The sequence below is a fragment of the Phascolarctos cinereus genome, unplaced genomic scaffold (genome assembly GCF_003287225.1).
Source record: "Phascolarctos cinereus isolate Bilbo 61053 unplaced genomic scaffold, phaCin_HiC Scaffold_2;HRSCAF=192, whole genome shotgun sequence".
NCBI classification, from domain to species: Eukaryota; Metazoa; Chordata; class Mammalia; order Diprotodontia; family Phascolarctidae; genus Phascolarctos; species Phascolarctos cinereus.
The window spans coordinates 181,300,078-181,319,473 of NW_027555625.1; the positions used below are offsets into that span (position 1 = coordinate 181,300,078).

The following is a 19,396-nucleotide window of genomic DNA, read 5'->3' on the forward strand; positions in this document are numbered from 1 at the left end:
AAAAGAGGTTACCAGTCAAAAGCTATGTCCCATGAATAATGTATTGGATCAACACCTTCTGGAATGACTATCCCCAGCCAGACTTCTGTGTGGTATTGAAATGTTCTTCCTCCTGATGGCCTTGTCAAATTGACTAAATGGAAAAGGCAGACATTCAAAATGAAAAAAGAAACCAAAGTAGAGAATAAAGCATAAAAGTAATAAGCGTTTATGTGGTATTTGTATGATTTTGGATGTTCAGCAAGTTGTCTATGTCATGGTACATTAAGAAATTATCTGGTGGAGAACTAAAAAGATAACTTTGTTTTAAAAATACCTGTTTAAAATACTTTGTTTAAAAATATCTGATCAATCCTAGGATCATTCCTAAGATGCATTTGAGTCCAGCTCTTAATTTTACAGATAAAGAAGTTGAGGCACAGAGTTTATGTGATTTACCCAGGATTACAAGGTGACTCAGGAGGGATTTGAACCTAAGTCTTCCTGTTCCAAAGTTCACCATCTTATCCTCTGTACTATGCTGGTACATGCATGATTCTGCATGATACAAAGCTGACTCTCTGTCCTTTTATATTTTGTTACCCCATCATAGAATTGTCTCCTTCCCATTCTTTAAATATCAGTTTAGGGACCACTTTCTCCACAACATTTTCCCCAAGTCCCCCAATTATAAGTGATCACTCCTTTCTCAGATTTCTGCTCTACTCTCTTTAATTCTTTCCTTATCTATTCATTATACTATAACTTTTTTTAAGTTATTGGGAATACTTCCTTTATCTCTTCTACTAGAATATCTATATGCCTATTAAGACAGTAGTCTGCATATGACAACTTGACAAATAATTGGTGTTTGAGGAACAGAATTAAATTGCTTTGCAGGAATAAGCATACCTTTTCAAATGTTTCACATGTAAAAAAGAATAATGTTTAAAAGTGGCATGAATTGTAATTAAGGTTAAACTATTTTGTCTATTACAGGTACTACTGTGCCAGCATTGTTGAACAGTACCTCCAATCAACTCTATTTGCACTTTCAATCAGATATTAGTGTGGCAGCAGCTGGTTTTCACCTGGAATACAAAAGTAAGACCTAATATCTGACCTTTCAGACTTGGCCTATTGTCACTAGTTTTCTAAGAAAATTGTTTTATGCTGTAAATATAAAGTCAAACACAATGGTAACCCAAAAGCCATTTTAGAACTTGTGGGATATCACCTCTCATTGAAATTTCATCAGAAAAAAAACAAGGAAAATATGTTGTCTTGTATCTTGGTGAGAAAATGTAGACATATCTTAAAATAAGAAACCCTATTAAGGTAGTTAGCTTAATGAGGTTATAACATCCTTGAAAATTAATTTAGTTTTATTGTGAAATCTATACATGTATTCTTTTTTTTTTCTGGCAGTTGGGGTTAAGTGACTTGCCCAGGGTCACACAGCTAGTAAGTGTTAAGTGTTTGGTCTGAGGCTAGATTTGAACTCAGGTCCTCCTGACTTCAGGGCCAGTGCTCTATCCACTGCGCCACCTAGCTGGCCCTATACATGTATTCTTATCAACACCTAAAAAATACAGATAACCCCATGTATTAATTTGCACTTTATTTGCATAACTTTTCTATTTCTCTTCTCAAAGAACTCTTAAAAATCTGTACTAGCAAAGAGCAGCAACTCTAGTGCTGACGTCTGTGTATTATTCATTTTAATTGGAAATGTAGGCACTGCAAAGGAGGCTCTAACCTTTTAAAAATGAATGTGAGGCTGAGTTATTAGTCTGATAAATGGGATGACAAAGGTCAAATTCACAAATCTTCTTTGATGTTTGATTATGCAGGTAAACCTTGTAAAAAGAATAAGAATTTCCAATGAGAGTGAAGTTTATTTTAGAACTTGTTTTCAAGCACTAAAAATGCTTTATGTTGATATTCATCTTCCTTAATGAGCAGTTGCAAATAAGCAAATACATAGATAAGCTTTAATAAGTTATCTTTTGAATTAAGATAAACAGTTTTTAAGGATGTAAATGCATAGATCTTTCTGAAAGACTAGATTTCCAGCTGATGATAAGCATTTAGAACCAGACACAAACCACAGGACAGTCTCATATTCTGGTTAAATTCCTCTTCTTATTGCCTCCATTTGTATGCAAGTTTGCAGCAATTTATTTAAATAGGACTGCATTAATGATTGTGCAAAATAAGGCCTTGGATATTACTTACATGGGCTACATATGGAGAATTTGCTCCCCTTTTTGACACATTTTTTGAACATCTGTAGATGGCGAATTATGAGATTCATTTCATACTAGGAGCTGACAGATGCACTCATTCATGTGGTGGTATTATGGTTGATGAATGCTCTTACCTAGTGCTCTCAAGGTAGTCCTGACTCTTCTGGCTTCTCATCCATTACCCAATGTGGAAAGATGTTATTAAAGTAATTTATCTATAAATTTCCATAGAGATGTGGGGACATTTGCTTCACCAACATAGTCATTTGTAGTTCAGTTTTATTACCAGAAAGTAGACTTATTAGAAGAGGAAAATGAGTAAATATCTCACTGAAAAAAAAAAAAAACAGGTTTAAGGCTTAACTCAGGGTTCTCATTTCTATTTTTTTTCTTTCATAGTATGTGGTGCTAATTTCTGTTTTTCCAGTTTTTATTTTCTGGCTCAAACCTCTTCATCTCTCATTTTCTAGTTGTCAAGAATGATGATTTCTATGCCTATCATTCTGAATATAAAGGCTAGAAATATGGATAATGTGAAATAATAGTAAAACTAATATTTACTGAAATCACCAGTAAAGGGGTTGCATTGATTAGATTGTAACCTGTAGAGCTTTTAATGCCTTTAATGTGTTGACCTAGCACAATGCCCAACTATAGGGTGCTTAATAAATTATTGATTAATTGGCATGACTAAACAAAGCATTTATGTCAGGGCTATAGCAAGTATTTGGCTATTGGGTCTTCACTCCAATGTGACAACATGGTGGGAATGATACAGTTTAGGGGCTCAGGGGTGCTGGGACCCCAATACCACAACACATGGGTCCTGCCAAAAAGAATTTGACCCAAGCCTTCTTTTAGCCAAAGACAAGGTTTATTAGAACATCCATCATATGGGCAGATTCTTAAGGAGTCTGAGTATGGGTCATCAGTAGCTAGATTATTAGAATCCCAGCAGTGGCTAGATTTTAGGAATCTGAGCATCTTAATGGAGACAAGATGGACCTTATATACAGAAAGCCTGTGGGAAGGATCTAGGAGTGGCCAAGTGACAGGAGGAGGGGTCTAAGGAGATCTGGATGGGAGTGGCCAGTAAACTGGAGTGAACAGAACTCCTGGGACCTGGACAATGGAGCCTAGCTAGGATTAAGTGTGGGGAATGGCTGGGGCCATAGGGAGGGCTAGGCTAGGTTAAGGGTAATAGAATTGGGAGATTAGGTGTAGCCACAATGAAAGGCCAGTTGATGGGATTATAGCCTTAAGTGAATGCCAGAGACTTGGCCATGTGGGAAAGTCCAGGGATTTTCCTTTCTGGAGTCTAGATTCCATCCTCACCATCCCCCCCTCAAACAAATGGGACCCAAATTTTTTTGGTGTAAGGGGTGAAGGTCTCGTCATCTGAAATTGCTTCTTACTGTCAAGGGGCGTAGAGCTGTCCCTGCCTGGATGGGGTCCCAAAGAGGAGGTTGACTGGAACTGAGCACAAGCTACATCCAGGGAACCAATAGACATTGGCTAGTACCTGCTGTTTGCTAGCAACTGTAGCTGAATGGCCTGTAGTCTTGAAGACACAAATCTGACAGAAAAGACTGCAGGACCCAAATGACTGGATAAAACACCCTTAGCTCTGTTTGGATTCAGATAATTCAGTTTTCCAACCATGCAGTATCAAATCCACCTTATAGCCAGACTCAGGAATAGCCAGGTGGGTAATATTCCCTTTCAAAAGAACATAATGGGGAAACTGAGCCAGGAGGATCCCATCTTAGACTTAGGCTAAAATTGTCCTCTCAGCTCTTCCTGATGCTGACTTCCCACCAGTATCATCTTCTCTGAGTAGCTTGTGGTATTTCTCTAATATGGTGGATTATCAATTATCGATGAATTATGACCCATCAAACAACTCAAAATAAAATCTTATAAGCTTTTACCTCAAACAACAAGTTTTGCTAATCATAGCTTAGGAAAAACTTTTCCAGGATTTACATCTCAAACTTAAATTTATCCTCATGTAAAAAAAGCCAATCATTAGAGATTTCTATACACTTGCAAATTCTCAGCAAGTCATACATAACCCAAACAAGCTTTTTGGCTAGTTTATACATTAAAACAATAACCAACAATAGCTAAATTATTTTAGTGGTAGCCAAATTATGAAAAGTTGCTTGACATAACTGATACAGAAAGTTCACCAATTTGAAACTTGAAACAAACCCATTACCAATCAGGTGACTTCAGTTTTGTTAAATGCACTTCCAAATTACTTTACACAGAGAATCAACATCTCATCATTAACAGTTAAAACTACAAATTTAAAAGAGCATGCTTACCCAAGTTCAGAGGCCATCTTCTTTACCTTGAGTAGAATGTGCTGAACCTGGGTAATGCTTCCAGGCAAAGGTTGCCCTAGAGCTTAAGGGGCATTGCCAGGGGTGCCCATGCCATAGCTGCTTCTTTTCCTCCCTCCTTCCTTTCCCATGTGGGGGAGGGCAAAATCAAAAGTATGGGGTAAAGGGTGAAACTCTCTTCTCCTATGAGAGGGGTTAACAGATACCCTCTTGACTGAAGGGAAGGGAGTGACCAGGTTGTACAAGTGTTTCAAAACTCCTTAATGATCAATTACAAAACCTCCAGAATATGCCAAGATATTTTTAACTGTTCTAACTTTCCCTGTAACCTCCATGAAGGAGGATTCAGAGGTGCAGAGGGAAGGGAGTAAGTAAGCCTCAGGAAACCAAAAAGCAGCTACAATTATCACCAATTCCCTAGCACTGAGGGAATTCATACACTTTCGGATAGGGCATCCATCCTTGTTCTCTATGCGGCAGAAGGTATACCTAGGTCCATGACCTTGAACCAACCCAGTGGACTGAGAGCCTAAGAGCATCAGACCAAGTGTGAGACAGCTTCAAAACTGCCAGAAAAGCACCTTCAAGCCTTGGTGCTTGGAGAGTGACCCCAACTGCAGAGCAAGAAAGTAGGGTGGGGGGAGGCTTACATACCTTCCAATCTTGGCTGAAGAACTTGAGGTTAGGCAGTTTCCCCATACGGGCCACCAAAATGATGCGGTTTAGGGGTTCAGGGGTTTTGGGACCCCAAAATCACAACATGTGGGTTCTGACCAAAAGAATTCAACCCAATCCTTCTTCCAGCTAAAGACAAGGTTTATTAGAACATCCATCACATTGGGCATACTCTTAAGGAGTCTGAACATGAGTAAGCAGTAGCTAGATTATAAGAATCTAAGCAGTGGCTAGATTTTAGGAATCTGAGCCACGGCTAGATTATAAGAATCTAAGCCTCTTAATGGAGCCAAGGTTGACTTTATATACAGAAAGACTGTGGGAGGGACCTAGAAGTGTCCAGTAAGCTGGGGTGAACAGAACTCCTGGGACCTGGACCTTGTGGCTGGGCTTTACTATGGAAACAGGACAAGGAAAAAACCTGGATCTCCTCCATAATTGCTTATTAATAACCATTTCTTTCAATACATATCTTAATACATATGCATATATATACATATACAGCAAGAAACATATATGTATATATATATATATATATATATATATATTTATATGCATGCATATACTTATGTGTGTGTATATTGTTTCTTCCACTATGTTCTTTGAGGGTAATGGATGTTTTGACTCAAATAACCAGTAGCTAGAACATTGTGTGGCCCTTAGTAGGTACTTAATAAATATTTATTCATTATATTAGGGTAAGAACCAATTTAATTAATTAATCACCAACAAACTATTTAATATTAATAACAATACTTTTATCAGGTGAGAATACTTCTATTGAATGAATCAAAGCATTAAATTAAATGTGAAGTGTCTTTGATGCATTTGGGAAAACTAAAAGTCATTGTATGAAATGAAATGATATTACATAGGATGTATATTAGAATTGATTGAGGATTCTGCTTCCAGGAGCAAAGATGGCTGAGTAAGCACTAAATCTCTGTAACTCATCCATATTCACCTCCAAACAACCATAAAATGGTGCCTCCAAACAAATCCTGGAACAGCAGAACCAGCAAAAAGAGGAAGTAAAATAATTTTTAGCCCAAGAAACTTGTAAGATTGGCAAGAAAAGTTAATCTCACTGGGGTAAAAGGGGAGCCCATTCCAGCGGAAAATCCTGAGCCCCAGTGTGGTGGAGCAGGTAAACATCAACACCAGGACTTCCCATATGCTTTAGTCTAGCCAGGGGAACTGGCAGACTCCACTCCAAGAACCACCACTGTGCTTGAGCATAGCCCCAGGCAAACAGGCATCCTCCAGCTTTATGAGAAAGTAAGCTAGACCTCCATGTGCTTCAGCACAGCCCAGGGCAGTGGCCAGATCTCCATGTGCTTCAGGGTAGCCCTAGGAATTGCAGAAACACTCCACTTGACCTCAGAACACACCAGACACCACTGGGACCCTAGCTCAGCACCAGGTAAGCTGCCTGACCCCTATGACCTTCAGCACAGCACCAGATACGAGGGTCCCCCGGGGGCTTCAGAGCAACATCAATGCAGCACCAGGTAAATAGTCAGGGTCTGCAGTCACTGCAACAAGAAACCTGAGACAGTGCACCTTCCATGCCAGGTGTAGAGGTCAAATTTAAAAGAAAGGAAAAAGGCCAAAAAAAAAAGAGTTGAGCAAAAAACATCAAAAAAAGAATCTGACCATAGAAAGTTGTCATGGTGAGCAGGGAATACCAAGACACAAACTCAGAAGGGTACAACGATGTCAAAACAACTATGGGGAGCAAAACCTGAAAGAAAAATGAGAAGTGATATCAGACTCAGAAAGAATGAAAAAAATTGGAAGAAAATGTAAAATACCTCATGGGCAAAACAACTGACCTGGAAAATAGATCCAGACACAAATGCATTGTTGGTGGAGTTGTGAAATGATACAACCATTTTGGAGAGCAATTTGGAACTATGCCCAAAGGGCTATAAAAATGTGCATACCCTTTGACCCACCACTTCTAAGGCTGTATCCCAAAGAGATCATACAAATGGGAAAAGGACCCACATGTACAAAAATACTTATAGGAGTTTTATTGTTGTTGTTGTTGTTGTTGTTGTTTTGTGGTGGCAAAGATTTGGAAATTGAAAGGATGCCCATCAATTGGGGAATGGCTGAACAAGTTGTGGTAGGTGAATGGAATACTATTGTAGTAGAAGAAATGATGAACAGGCAGACTTCAGAAAAACCTGGAAAGACTTGCATGGATTGATGCTGAGTGAAGTGAGCAGAACCAGGAGACCAGTAACAGTAACAGCCAAGTTGTGTGATGACCAATGTTGTTAGACTTAGCCCTTCTCAGCAACACAAGGATCTAAGACATCTCCAAAGGCCTCATGATGGAAAATGCTATCCACATCCAAAGAAAGAACTGAGGAGTTTAAATGCAGATCGAAGCATATTTGTTTTTTTTTTCTTCTGTTGTGTTTTGTTTCCTCTTTCTGGTGGTTCCTCCTATTGGTTTTAATTCCTACTTACAACATCACTAATGTGAAAATATAGACTATCATATCAGATTGTGCACCATCTTGGGAAGGGAGGTAGACAGGGAGAGGGAGAAAAATTTAAAACTCAGAAGTTTCTGGAATGATTGTTGATAAATAAATTAAAAAAAAGAAAATAGATCCAGGAGAGACAATATCAGAATCATTGGACTACCTGAAAGCCATAATCAAAAGGAGGACCTGGACAGCACCTTTCAAGAAATTATCAGGAAAAACTTCCCTGATGTCATGGAACAGAGGGTAAAATAAGCATTGAAAGAATCTACCAATCATCTTGCAAAGAGATCTCAAAATAAAAACTCCAAGTAACATTATAGCCAAATTTCAAAATTATTACGTAAAGGAAAAAAATACTACAAGTGGCCAGAAAGAAATAATTTAAATATCAGTGAGTCACAATCAGGATTATACAGGTCTTGGCAGCTGCAATATTAAAGGATTGGAGGTCACGGAACATGATATTCCAGAAGGCAAAGAAGCTAGGACTACAACCTAGAATCACTTACTTGGCAAAATTAAGCATAATGCATCAAAGGAAAAAAAATGGTCATTCAATGAAACAAGGATATTAAACTTCCATAAGAAGAAACCTAAAACTAAACCAAAAATATCACCTCCAAGACCCAAGAAAAGCATAGATAGGTAAAAGGGGAAAAGAAAACATAAGGGATTCAATAGAGCTACACTATTTACATTCCTCCATGAGATGATACTTTTAATAAAAATTATATCACTAATAGTACAACTAGAAGGAATATATAGACAGAAGATATGGGTATAAAGTAAGTTTGAGGGAATGACAAAAAAAAATTAAGGGATGAGAAAGAGGAATACAATGGGTGCAGAAGGAAGGGTTAGGTTGAATGGGGTAAAATATTTCACATAAAGAGGTGTGAAAGACCTATTACAGTGGAGGGAAGATGGGGGGGTGAGTGATGGGCATCATTTGAACCTACTTTTATCAGTATTGGCTCAAACAAGGAATCATATACTCAATAAGTTTAATATAGAAATCTATCTTACCTAACAGGGAAGTAGGAGAGGAGGCGAGCAAGTAAAGGGGACAGGGGTAGGGACTGACAGAAGGGACGGCATGTCAGGAGGGGTGGTAGACAGAAGCAAAACACTGGTGAGGAGTTAAAGGGTGAAAAGAGAGAGAGGACAGGCAGGAGGAAGAATAGGATAGATGGAAATACATAGGTAGTAACCATAACTGTGAATGTGAATGGGATGAACTATCCCATAAAATGGAAGCAGACAGCAGAGTGGATCAAAAACCAGAATCCTACAATATGCTGTTTATAAGAAACACAACTGAAGCAGAGAGACACACACAGAGTACAGGTAAGAGGCTGGATCAGAATATATTATGCTTTACTAAAGTAAGAAAGAAAAAAAAATCAGGGGCAGCAATCCTGATCTCAGACAAAATAAAAACAAAAATAAACTAATTGAATGAAATAAGGAAGGAAAGTACATCTTGATAAAAGTACCATAGACAATGAAGTAATATCAATACTAAACATTAATGCACCAAGTGGTATAGCATCCAGATTCTTATAGGAGAAGTTAAGTGAGTTATGGGAAGAAATAGATAGCAATAGACAAATGGGGGACCTCAACTGTACCCTTTCCAAACTCAATAAATCCAACCAAAAAATAAACAAGAAAGAAACTAAGGAGGTAAATAGTTAGACCTTTGGCATGATTTAGAAATGAAGAGTAATGCCATAAGCAAATTAGAAGAGCAAGGAATAGTCTATCTGTCAGATCTATGGGGAGGGGAAGAATTCATGACCAAACGAGATAGAGAACATTACAAAATGTAAAATAGACAATTTTGATCATATTAAGTTAAAAAGCTTTTGTACAAGCAAAACCAATGCAACCAAGATTAGAAGGAAATCAGAAAACTGGTGTATGTGTGTGTAGTGGTTGGGGGGGGTTAAAAGCAAGTTTCTCTGATAAAGATCTTATTTGTCAAATATATAGAGAACTGAGTAAATTTACAAGAACATAAGCCATTCCCCAATTGATATCAAAGGATATGAACAGGCAGTTTTCAGATGAATAAATCAAAGCTATATATATAGGCGCATGAAGAAGTGCTCTAAATCACTTTTGATCAAAGAAATGCAAATTAAAACAATTCTGAAGTATAACCTCATACCTATCAGATTGGCTAATCTAACAGAAAAGGAAAATAATAAATGCTAGAGAAGATGTGAGAAAATTGGAAGACTAATGCATTGTGTGTGGAGTTGTGAACTGATCCAACCATTCTGGAGAGCAATTTGGAACTATGCCCAAAGGGCAATCAAACTGTGCATACCTGTGGATTCAGCAATAATACTATTAGGTCTGTATGCCAAAGAGATCACAAAAAGGGAAAAAAGACCCAGATGTTCAACAATATTTCTAGTAGCCCTTTTTGTGGTGGCAAAATATTGGAAACTGAGGGGATGCCCATCAGTTTGGGAGTGATTGAACAAGCTGTGGTTTATGAATGTAATGGAATACTATTGTGCAATAAGAAATGATGAACATGCAGAAAAACCTGGAAAGACTTGTATGAACTAATGCAGTGAAATGAGTAGAACCAGGAAAACACTGTGCACACTATCAGCAACATTGTGTGATGATCGACTATGAATGATTCAGCTCTTGTCAGCAACAGAGTAGAAAGACAAGTAGAAAGGATTCCTGCAGGAGAATACTATCCATATCCACATGAGGAACTGATGGACTCTGCATACAGACTGAGGCATATTTTTTCACTTACTTTATTCTTTCTCATGTTTTTTTTTCTTTTGATCTGTTTCTTCTTTCACAACTGTGACTAATATGGAAATAGTTTTACATGATAGCATAGGTATAAATTATATCAAACTACCTAATTTTCAGAAGAGGGGAGGGGAGAGAGAGAGGAAAATTTAGAACTCAAAATCTTGTAAAAATGAATGCTAAAAATTTTCTTGACACGTACCTCAGGAAAAAATAAAATGCTATTTAAAAAAAAAGATGATTGAGAAGATTCACTGATTCCTTTGGGAGTATGTAAGAAATAGCAAACTAGTTTTCAACCTAGCTTTTCAGTGAGAGAGGCAGACTATAGGACAAAACAACTTCAGATAAACCCTGAAAAGGGAATTAATCCCTTATCCAGAGGATGATTACAGGAACTCGTAAATGTTGGGACTTTCCACGGGCACCCCAGCTGTGTCCCTGGAACACCAGTGGTTGATAGTAGCATGCCCTTCAGGAACACTGGGCAAACTAGAAAGGAAAGACAACTCCATGAATCTACAAGGAGCCCAGAAAAAAGCTGCAACATACCTAAGGGAAACTACGAGAATTGCATGAAAGAAGAAAGAGATTTCCAAATATCCAGCTAGGAGCTGTGAGTTATCCCTTTACCACATCAGCTCTCTAAGCTTAAATCATACTTTCTCCTGGTGTTACACATAATTGTGGGAGAATGTATCTCAAACTACTGGGGGATGTGTTTGTATAGCGATTTGTATAAATAGTACAGGTAAATAACTCCACTTCCTCTCTTCTAAATCTGGCTTCTGAATTCAGCATTCTCCTGAAAGTACTTTCTCTAAAGTTATCATTGCCAGACATCTCAATCCTAATCCTCCTTGACCTCTCTGAAGCATTTGACACTATATAGACACTTTGCTCTCTGGGTTTTTGAGATGCAACTCTTTCTTGGTTCTCCTTATATCTTCAATATTTAATTCAATAAGCATCAAGGCCTACTATGTGCCAGGCACTGTGCTGAGCTATAGGAATACATGTAAGGGAGGGAAAAAAGTCTAGTCCAGACCTGAACAACCTGAGGCCCCTGGGCCTTAAGTGGGTTGCTTGGGTCATGCCAAAGGATTTCAGGTGGCCCACAAAAATTGTAAAGGAAAACATCCTCCACATTTTTCGATGGCCACCTGAAATCCTTTGGTGTACTTACAGCTCATAGGTTGCAGGTTGTGCAGGTCTGGTCTAGGCCTTCACAGGCCTTACAGTTTAAGGAGGAAAGACAACACACATAAAGAAGCTGAAAACAGGGAGGAGGGAGTTAAAGGGGAGAGGAAAGAGCACAGTGCCACCAGGAGGTCCTTATGTCCTGTTGAGTCAAAGCCAAGTAGAACTGTTAATGGAAAATGGAGGAAGGTTATGAGCTCTGTGTAAAGAAGGTTTTAAGAGGACTTTAATGCCCTGCTCTCCAGTCCTCCAATCAGAAGGGAGAGGTAAGTGAGGTTGAGTACAGAAGGTGTTGGGTATCAAAACCTGAGTCATTCTGCATGGAGATGAGATTTCTGGTGATTAGCTTATCCCAGGGACTTGGTGTTCCCTAGAGAGAAGCCAAGCAGAGCTTCTGGTGGAAAATGGAAACTCTCTGCCACTTTTTCTCAGAGGCATCATGGTACAGTAGAAAGGGCATTAGACTTAAGAGTCAGGAAGACCTGGGTTTGTATCCTGCTTCTGATAATTAGAAAAATAATAATATTATTTTATTTTTTTCCAATTACATGTAAAGACAATTTTCAACATTCATTTTTTGAAAGATTTTGAGTTCCAAATTTTTCTCTGTCCCTCCCTTTTTTCTCCCTTCCCTAAGATATTAAGCAACCTGATATATATATAGATTATACATGTGCAGTCATATAGAACATATTTCCATATTAGTCATGTTGTGAAAGAAGAAATAGAATGAAAGGAAAAAAAACACCAAAAGAAAAGTGAAAATAGTATGCTTCAATCTGCTTTCAGACTACATCAGTTTTTTCTCTGGATGTAGATAGCATTTTCCATCATGAGTCTTTTGGAATTGTCTTGGATCATTGTAATGCTGAAAAGCTACTTCTGATACTTAATAGCTGTGTGACTTAGCATGTCATTTAACCTTATTGGACCTTAGCATCCTCATCCATAAAATGAGGGATTTGTACTCAATGACATCTAAGTTCCTTTCAAGCTCTAAATTTGTGTACCTGTGATATTTTGCCAGATCTTCTTATAAGTCATGTCCACTAATTGTGGACTCCAAAGCTCTATATTGACCTCTCTTTTCAGAATGGAAGGCAAGAAAAGAAACAAGCATTTGTTAAGTTCTTACTATGTTCTATGTATGGTGCTGAGCACAGAGGATATAAATATAAGCAAAAAGATAGTCCCTACCTTCAAAGAACTTACATTCTAATGGGGAAAAACAACATTAAAAGAAAAAGGATCCAGAAAGGAAGGAAACGAAGGTACTTGGCACAGAGGTGTGATTTTCAAGTCCAAAAATTCAGTAATGGGAGCAGGAGGGGAATGAAGGTAGACTGACCTGCTGCTTTCACAAAATGGAAGAGCCAGAAGGCACTCACAAATGGTAGAAGGAAAATTGTTGAAGGATATTCCAAGATGATCAGGCTTCAGGAATGGTAAGATGTTCCAGGGTGAGGAGGCCCCAGGTACTGAAGGAAGTTCTAGGATAAAACAGCAGTAGAGGTTTGATTTTGCAGTCCAGAAAAGTCACAAACAGAGGGCGCATATCAATATCATTTATGTATATCCCCTTCTCTCTACTTAAATAGCCACTGCCTTCATTTTGAACTTCACTACCTCTAGAACTAAAGACAAACTCCTCTGACATTTAAAAGCCTTAAAACCTGACTCAGTTTCCTTTCTAGCTCATTGCACATCATTCCCCTTCATGATCCATACTGTCTGATTAAGCTGGCCTCATACAGTGCAGTGAATGCACCTCTGCCTCTTAGTATCCCTAGGCTCCTTTAAGACTCAGCTCAAGTGCCACCTTGTAAACTTTTCCTGATGCCTTAGTTGTTATTGTACTCCACACCCAAATCATCTTGTAGCTATTCTATATATTTTTCTGATATTTCTACATATTTACATGTTGTCTCCCACCATAGAATTTAAGCTTCTTAAGAGCAGGACCTATTTCACTTTTTTGTATTCCCAATCTGGGGAATCACAGTTTTTGGAACATAGTAGATGCTTAGTAAATGTTTATTGAGTGATTGGCCATAGTGATTTATTACTGTTGTATGGGAGGGGAAGGGGGTATTTTTCTTGATGGTAGAGACACAAAACATTTGTAAATGGAATTTTCTTATTGTTCTTTTCATTGAAACTTTGAACCGATTTTATAGTACTCTTTCAAGCCATTTTTGAAATAGCAGATATAAGAGGATTCAATTTCTTTGCAAGGTTTACCCTGCAATAAAAGCCATAGTACTTTAACCATAGCCACAAGGAAGATATTGAAGCACTTAAAAAGAATAATCAAATCTCTTAACTCTTTTGCTTTGAACCATGAAAGGGATGAAGGGGATATGGCTTAATGTAAGAAAGCATTGGGTGGACATTCAACTGTATCTCCTTATCTACTGATAGTTAAATAGCCTGTTTCTCCTACACGTTAGGTATTCCATGAATATGAATTATTCTGATAATAAGTTGTAAATAAGACAGTTGATGACCATCAAAATAAGTTCTTGATAGATTTTTTTTCCCCCATGAATTATACAGGCCCTTATGAGATTGTCAGGAAATCTCTGATTTCTCTTCAAATACAGGTTTCTAAGAACTCAACCCTAATTTTATGGTCTAGCAAACAAGCAGTACTTTTCTACTTTTTCTAGACTCCCTTATATTATTTGGTCAATTCAGCCAGCACATATTTATTTACTTAGTGCCTACACTATTCCCCCAAATCTGCCAAACTACAGGGCAGAAATATAATAAAAGTGTTATTTATTTGATAGTTAAACCTAAAGCCATGTGAAGTATTTTCTTTAAGCAGTTTAATGAGTTAAATTTGAATGGAATTTCCAGTCAATTTTGCTATAGAAAATAAATAGCAATATCAGCTTAGAGTAGTATCCTGAGTGAGGTGTTTTTGCATTTAAATAGTGATATAAAAATTAAGGTAATGGGTGTCTTACCTGTCTCTTTTCTGTTCTAGGCCTCAATCTCTGTATCTGTGAAAAAGAGGTTAGACTCAATTTTTTCTAGATTCTCTTCCAACTATTAAATTATATGATACTAAGATTTGATAGCATAATGAGTAGGTTGGAGAGGATATTTTCAGCATTGGATCCTTACATTTCTTACAGTTCATATTTGCTTTACTCAGGATCCAGTCAGTTTTGTGGTAATGACAAAAACAACCTTAAAAAAAAACAATTTGGGCGAATACATGCTACCTATGAAATAAATTTAGGCCAGTAATCTCTTATGGCTCTTTTTTTTTTTAAATGGTTTTCGCAAAATACCTTTGTCCTGTTCATTTTATCAATTCTTTTGTTATAAAACGTGTCTCCCTTAACAAAGATAGTATTTCTATATTTAAAAATAATAATAATTAAACTTAACTTGGATATTTCAAAAGGGAGTAATTTCATTAATGTGGGTATTCCATCCAGTGATAGAGATTACAGACCCTTTGTACCTCAATAAACTCTCATATGAAATTCTCTTATTAGATATTGCTAAGAACCCCATGATGGAGTGACTACTGTTATCCTACTTGACAGATACTAGAGGTTAAATGACTTGCCAGGGTCATACAGGTAGTAAGTATCTGAAGCAGGACTCAAATCTACATCTTGTTGCCCAGCACTCTATCCACTAAACAAGTAGTTGCTAATGAATTCCTACCCTTACATGTATGCTGCTTCTCTGATCCTCATTCAAAATCTTCTCTGACAATAAGCATCTTAAGTTGTGCCTTCTTGGACTAACATTCTCTATAGTGATCTTTTAGCATTTTTTTTCTGGAATCACTCATTTGGTGTTTATGTATATCATATTTGCTGTATTTTCACTAAAGCCTTTTTGTTCTGTGGGCACTTTAAGTGCTGAAACTGGGTAGTGGGCTACAGAAATACCAGAGGGTACTCATTCCTGCATACTGTATTAACTCAAGGATCCCCTGGGATCTCTTTCTGCCTTAGAGCTTCTTGCCTTGGTGCCCATTCTCTGTGCTCTTTCAGTCCCTGGATGCTAGAACACTACTCACATTGTGCACTCCTGTCCACATCCCATCCCCATTTTGAAAGACCTTTCTTTGTGTTTCCCTATGCTATCCTGGATTGGGGGGAAAAAAATCACTCACTATGATTTTTTTCTTGGGTTTTCATATTAGAATTCAGTCTGGTACATTTCTAGATCTTCATGCAGAAGGTTTGGTAAGGAACTAGGTTGTACTGCTTCCTTTTACTCCATCATCTTGGCTTCCTAGTGCCTTTAGGTTCTTAAATGATATGCCAGTTTAGCAAAAGCTCCAATATATTCTTAACAATCTAGTAAGGCTTATATGTTCTATATACCTGTCACTGACAGAAGAGTCTAGGAAAGTTTGCATCAAAGAGGCCATCATTAAATTGTTGCCTAGAATATCTAGTAATATCTATCAACCTACCTACTTACCTACCAAACTTTTTGCCTGTCTATAGGTCTCTGTCTCTCTGTCTCTCTCTCTCTGTTTCTCTGTATGTCTGTCTCTCTCTGTCTGTCTGTCTGTCTGTCTGTCTGTCTGTCTCTCTGGCTCTCTCTCTCTCTCTCTCTCTCTCTCTCTGTCTCTGTCTCTCTGTCTCTCTCTCTCTCTCTCTCTCTCTCTCTCTCTCTCTCTGTCTTGTCTCTCTCTCTCTCTCTCTCTCTCTCTCTCTCTCTCTCTCTCTCTCTCTCTCTCTCTCAAGAAAATAGTCTGAGAAAGTATGGAGGGATTGGGATTGTAGAGGATTGCCTAGAAGAATTAGATATATTTAATCTGGAGAAGACGAGATAGGGGATATGGGACTGATTGATGTCTTCAGATATTTGAAGGATTTTCATTTGGAGGATGGACTAGTCTTATTCAATAAGGCCCCAGAGTCCAGAACTAGAAGCAGTAGCAAGAAGTTTCAAAGAAGTAAACTTAAGCTTAATTGAAGGAAATTTGTTTTTCCCTCTAATGATTAGAGCTATCCAACAATGAACAGGATTAATTTAGACCAGGGATTTTTAACCAGAAGTGCATGGACCCTTTCAGGAGGCCTATCAATTTGGATGGGAAAAATATATCTTTACTGTCACTAACATATAACTTCCTTTATACGCCTATATATTTTTATTTCATGCATTTATAAACATTCTGAGAAGGGGTATGTGATACAGAAAAAAATTAAGAACCACTACCAGTGGTGGGTTCTCCCTCACTAATGATCTTTAAGCTATATAGCTACTTTAGTATGATATAGAAAGGATTTTTTCAGATTCCTTCCAATTCAGATTCTGTGATTTTATTTTTATGGAAGAAAATTTCACATCAATAAAATCACCAGTCCTTAAAGTTTAGGCATTGGCTAGTAATCTTCTTACTTATATTTCTTCTCTCTTCTTCTATATGACAAAGTCTGTAAAGTGAGAAAGCATATCATATATTTTTCTGTATTCCTCATAGTACCTACTGTATGCCCCTATACATCATAAATGTTTGATACAAATTGGATAATTAATTTACAAGGGGTAATAATTATGTGTTGATTGCTAATCAGTTAAACACACTGTTAGAAAGGTATTTTTAAAATCATGTATACTAGTTTTGTGATAGTCTACACCATTTGAGATGGCCTGTGTTAAACTAAAACTTCATCTAATGTGATATTTTATTGAATATATAATTTCAGATAATTCCCAAAATGGCATATGTTTCCAGAGCTTTAGGTTTTTCTGTACCATATGTCCATTCATTTTCCTCCTCCCTTTTGACTTCAAACATCTTGCTCAAGTACTGATAAGGGCTATTTAAAAATCTTATGCACCCATTCATAGTGCTATCAGGCAAATCTGTTCCCTTCATGGTAAAGTGAAATGTTTGCTCTCACAATCCATTAAGTTATTATTGTCTTGACAATGAGCTAATCTGTTAGCAAGCAGTGGAATGAGCCTAGATTTTGTTGTGAACAATTATATGTTACTTTTCTTTGGTTAGAAGAAATTATCATTGCCATGTTTTAAAGTGATTTTAATGACAGTCACAAGGTATCACACAGACATTTTTGAGAGGAGAAATCCTTGTGGAGGGGGAGCCCTACTTTCTCATCACCACTAGCAATTATTATTGGCCAACTGCCACAGGAGACAGGTAAGGATAGGAACCTGGGAGTGGCAAGACTGCCTAAAACACAATGCCTCTTCCAGCTTAGCCCTCACAGCCATTGTCTGAGGAAGCAACTCCTGTAGAGAAAGGACCAGCCACCCCTTCCAACTGTCAACTCTTAGGTCAGGCAAACCACTATACCTGCAGTAGCAAGATACCCCAGGGGACAGTCAGGGGGTAATATTTGCCAGGCTAGTCAAACCAATTCGACCACCTTGACCACAATTTTGCCTCAGACCCTGATAGAGACAACCAAGGACCCTGAATCCAAGAGCCTTGTGATTAAGATTCTTCCAACTCAATATCCTCAGCCATCATCCTGAGAATCAAAACCTATTGGAGATAGAGTCTAGAAACTGCTGCTATAAGTACTGCAGCCACAGCTACTGAAGACCCAGGAAGGACAGTTCTTTCTACCAAAGTCCTTAGCACTTTATTGAAATGCTTTTTTTCATTCACTCATTTTAAATATTTTGAAAATATTATGGAAACATATATATGTATATATGTTCCATTATATACACATATATGCACATAAATCTGCATATAAACATGCACACATATTATCAAGTAGTTTAGATATCATGTTAGTTTCCTGTCAGTATAAAACTGCTATTGACAATGAGGATCAAAGAAAGCAACCCTAAGAACATCAATATGAAAAGAAATTAGACAGTGAATCATGTTTCCATGCTTATCCATTTCCCCAAAGATCTAGAAAATAAATAGCACAATTGTTTCTTTCAATGGCCAAAAATCTACAACAGAGAGTTTTGTATTATGCATTTATCATGTATCAGTATGCTAGAATGAATGCAAATTACAGCAGTTGAATAGGATTATGTGTATTCTTTGTTAACAAGCACAGCATTTAAACAAAGTCCCTTAATTTAGGCTTTTTATGTCTTGATTTGATTTAGGCCTATAAGTATTAAGTTTTTCAATTTAATCTGAGTATTTTGTTGTCTCAAATTAGTTTGTAAATTCACTAAAACATTCATAAGGAAGATCAAACAGCAAGGTAGCAGCACAGTAGATAGAGAACTCAACTTGGAATCCTGATTTCAACTCCTGTTTTAGACAATTACTAACTATGTAACCCTGCCCATGACATATAACCTCTTTCAGCCTCTGATTCCTCATATTGTAAAATGAGGATAATAATAGCACCTAACACCCAGGGCTGATATGAGTATAAATTAGATAATATAGGTACAGTGCTTTGCAAACCTTAAAGCACTACATAAATGCTAGCTATTATTAGTTATTACTTTTCATCTCTACTTTACACATTTGTTGTGTGACAAGGATCAGGCAAGCTGTTTAACCATTCTGGTCCTCAGTTTCCTCATCTAGTAAATGAAGATAATAGCATCAATTCCCAGGATGTAGGTTGTCTTGTTATCTCCTGTCATTCTTGGCCATGTCTTCTCATAAATTTATGTATTTTATGTAATGATATATAGATTACATTTGTTCCAAATA

At 37.4% G+C, this 19,396-nt stretch overlaps 1 protein-coding gene across 1 annotated transcript in view; it reads left to right on the forward strand.

Moving 5' to 3' along the window:
• Positions 1–19,396, forward strand: part of CSMD1 (CUB and Sushi multiple domains 1) — a 1,378,384-nt gene that overhangs the window by 1,018,662 nt on the left and 340,326 nt on the right. The window contains exon 35 of the mRNA XM_078149151.1: positions 979–1,083. Within this exon, the coding sequence (XP_078005277.1) occupies positions 979–1,083 (105 nt within the window). The remainder of the gene's footprint in view (positions 1–978; positions 1,084–19,396) is intronic.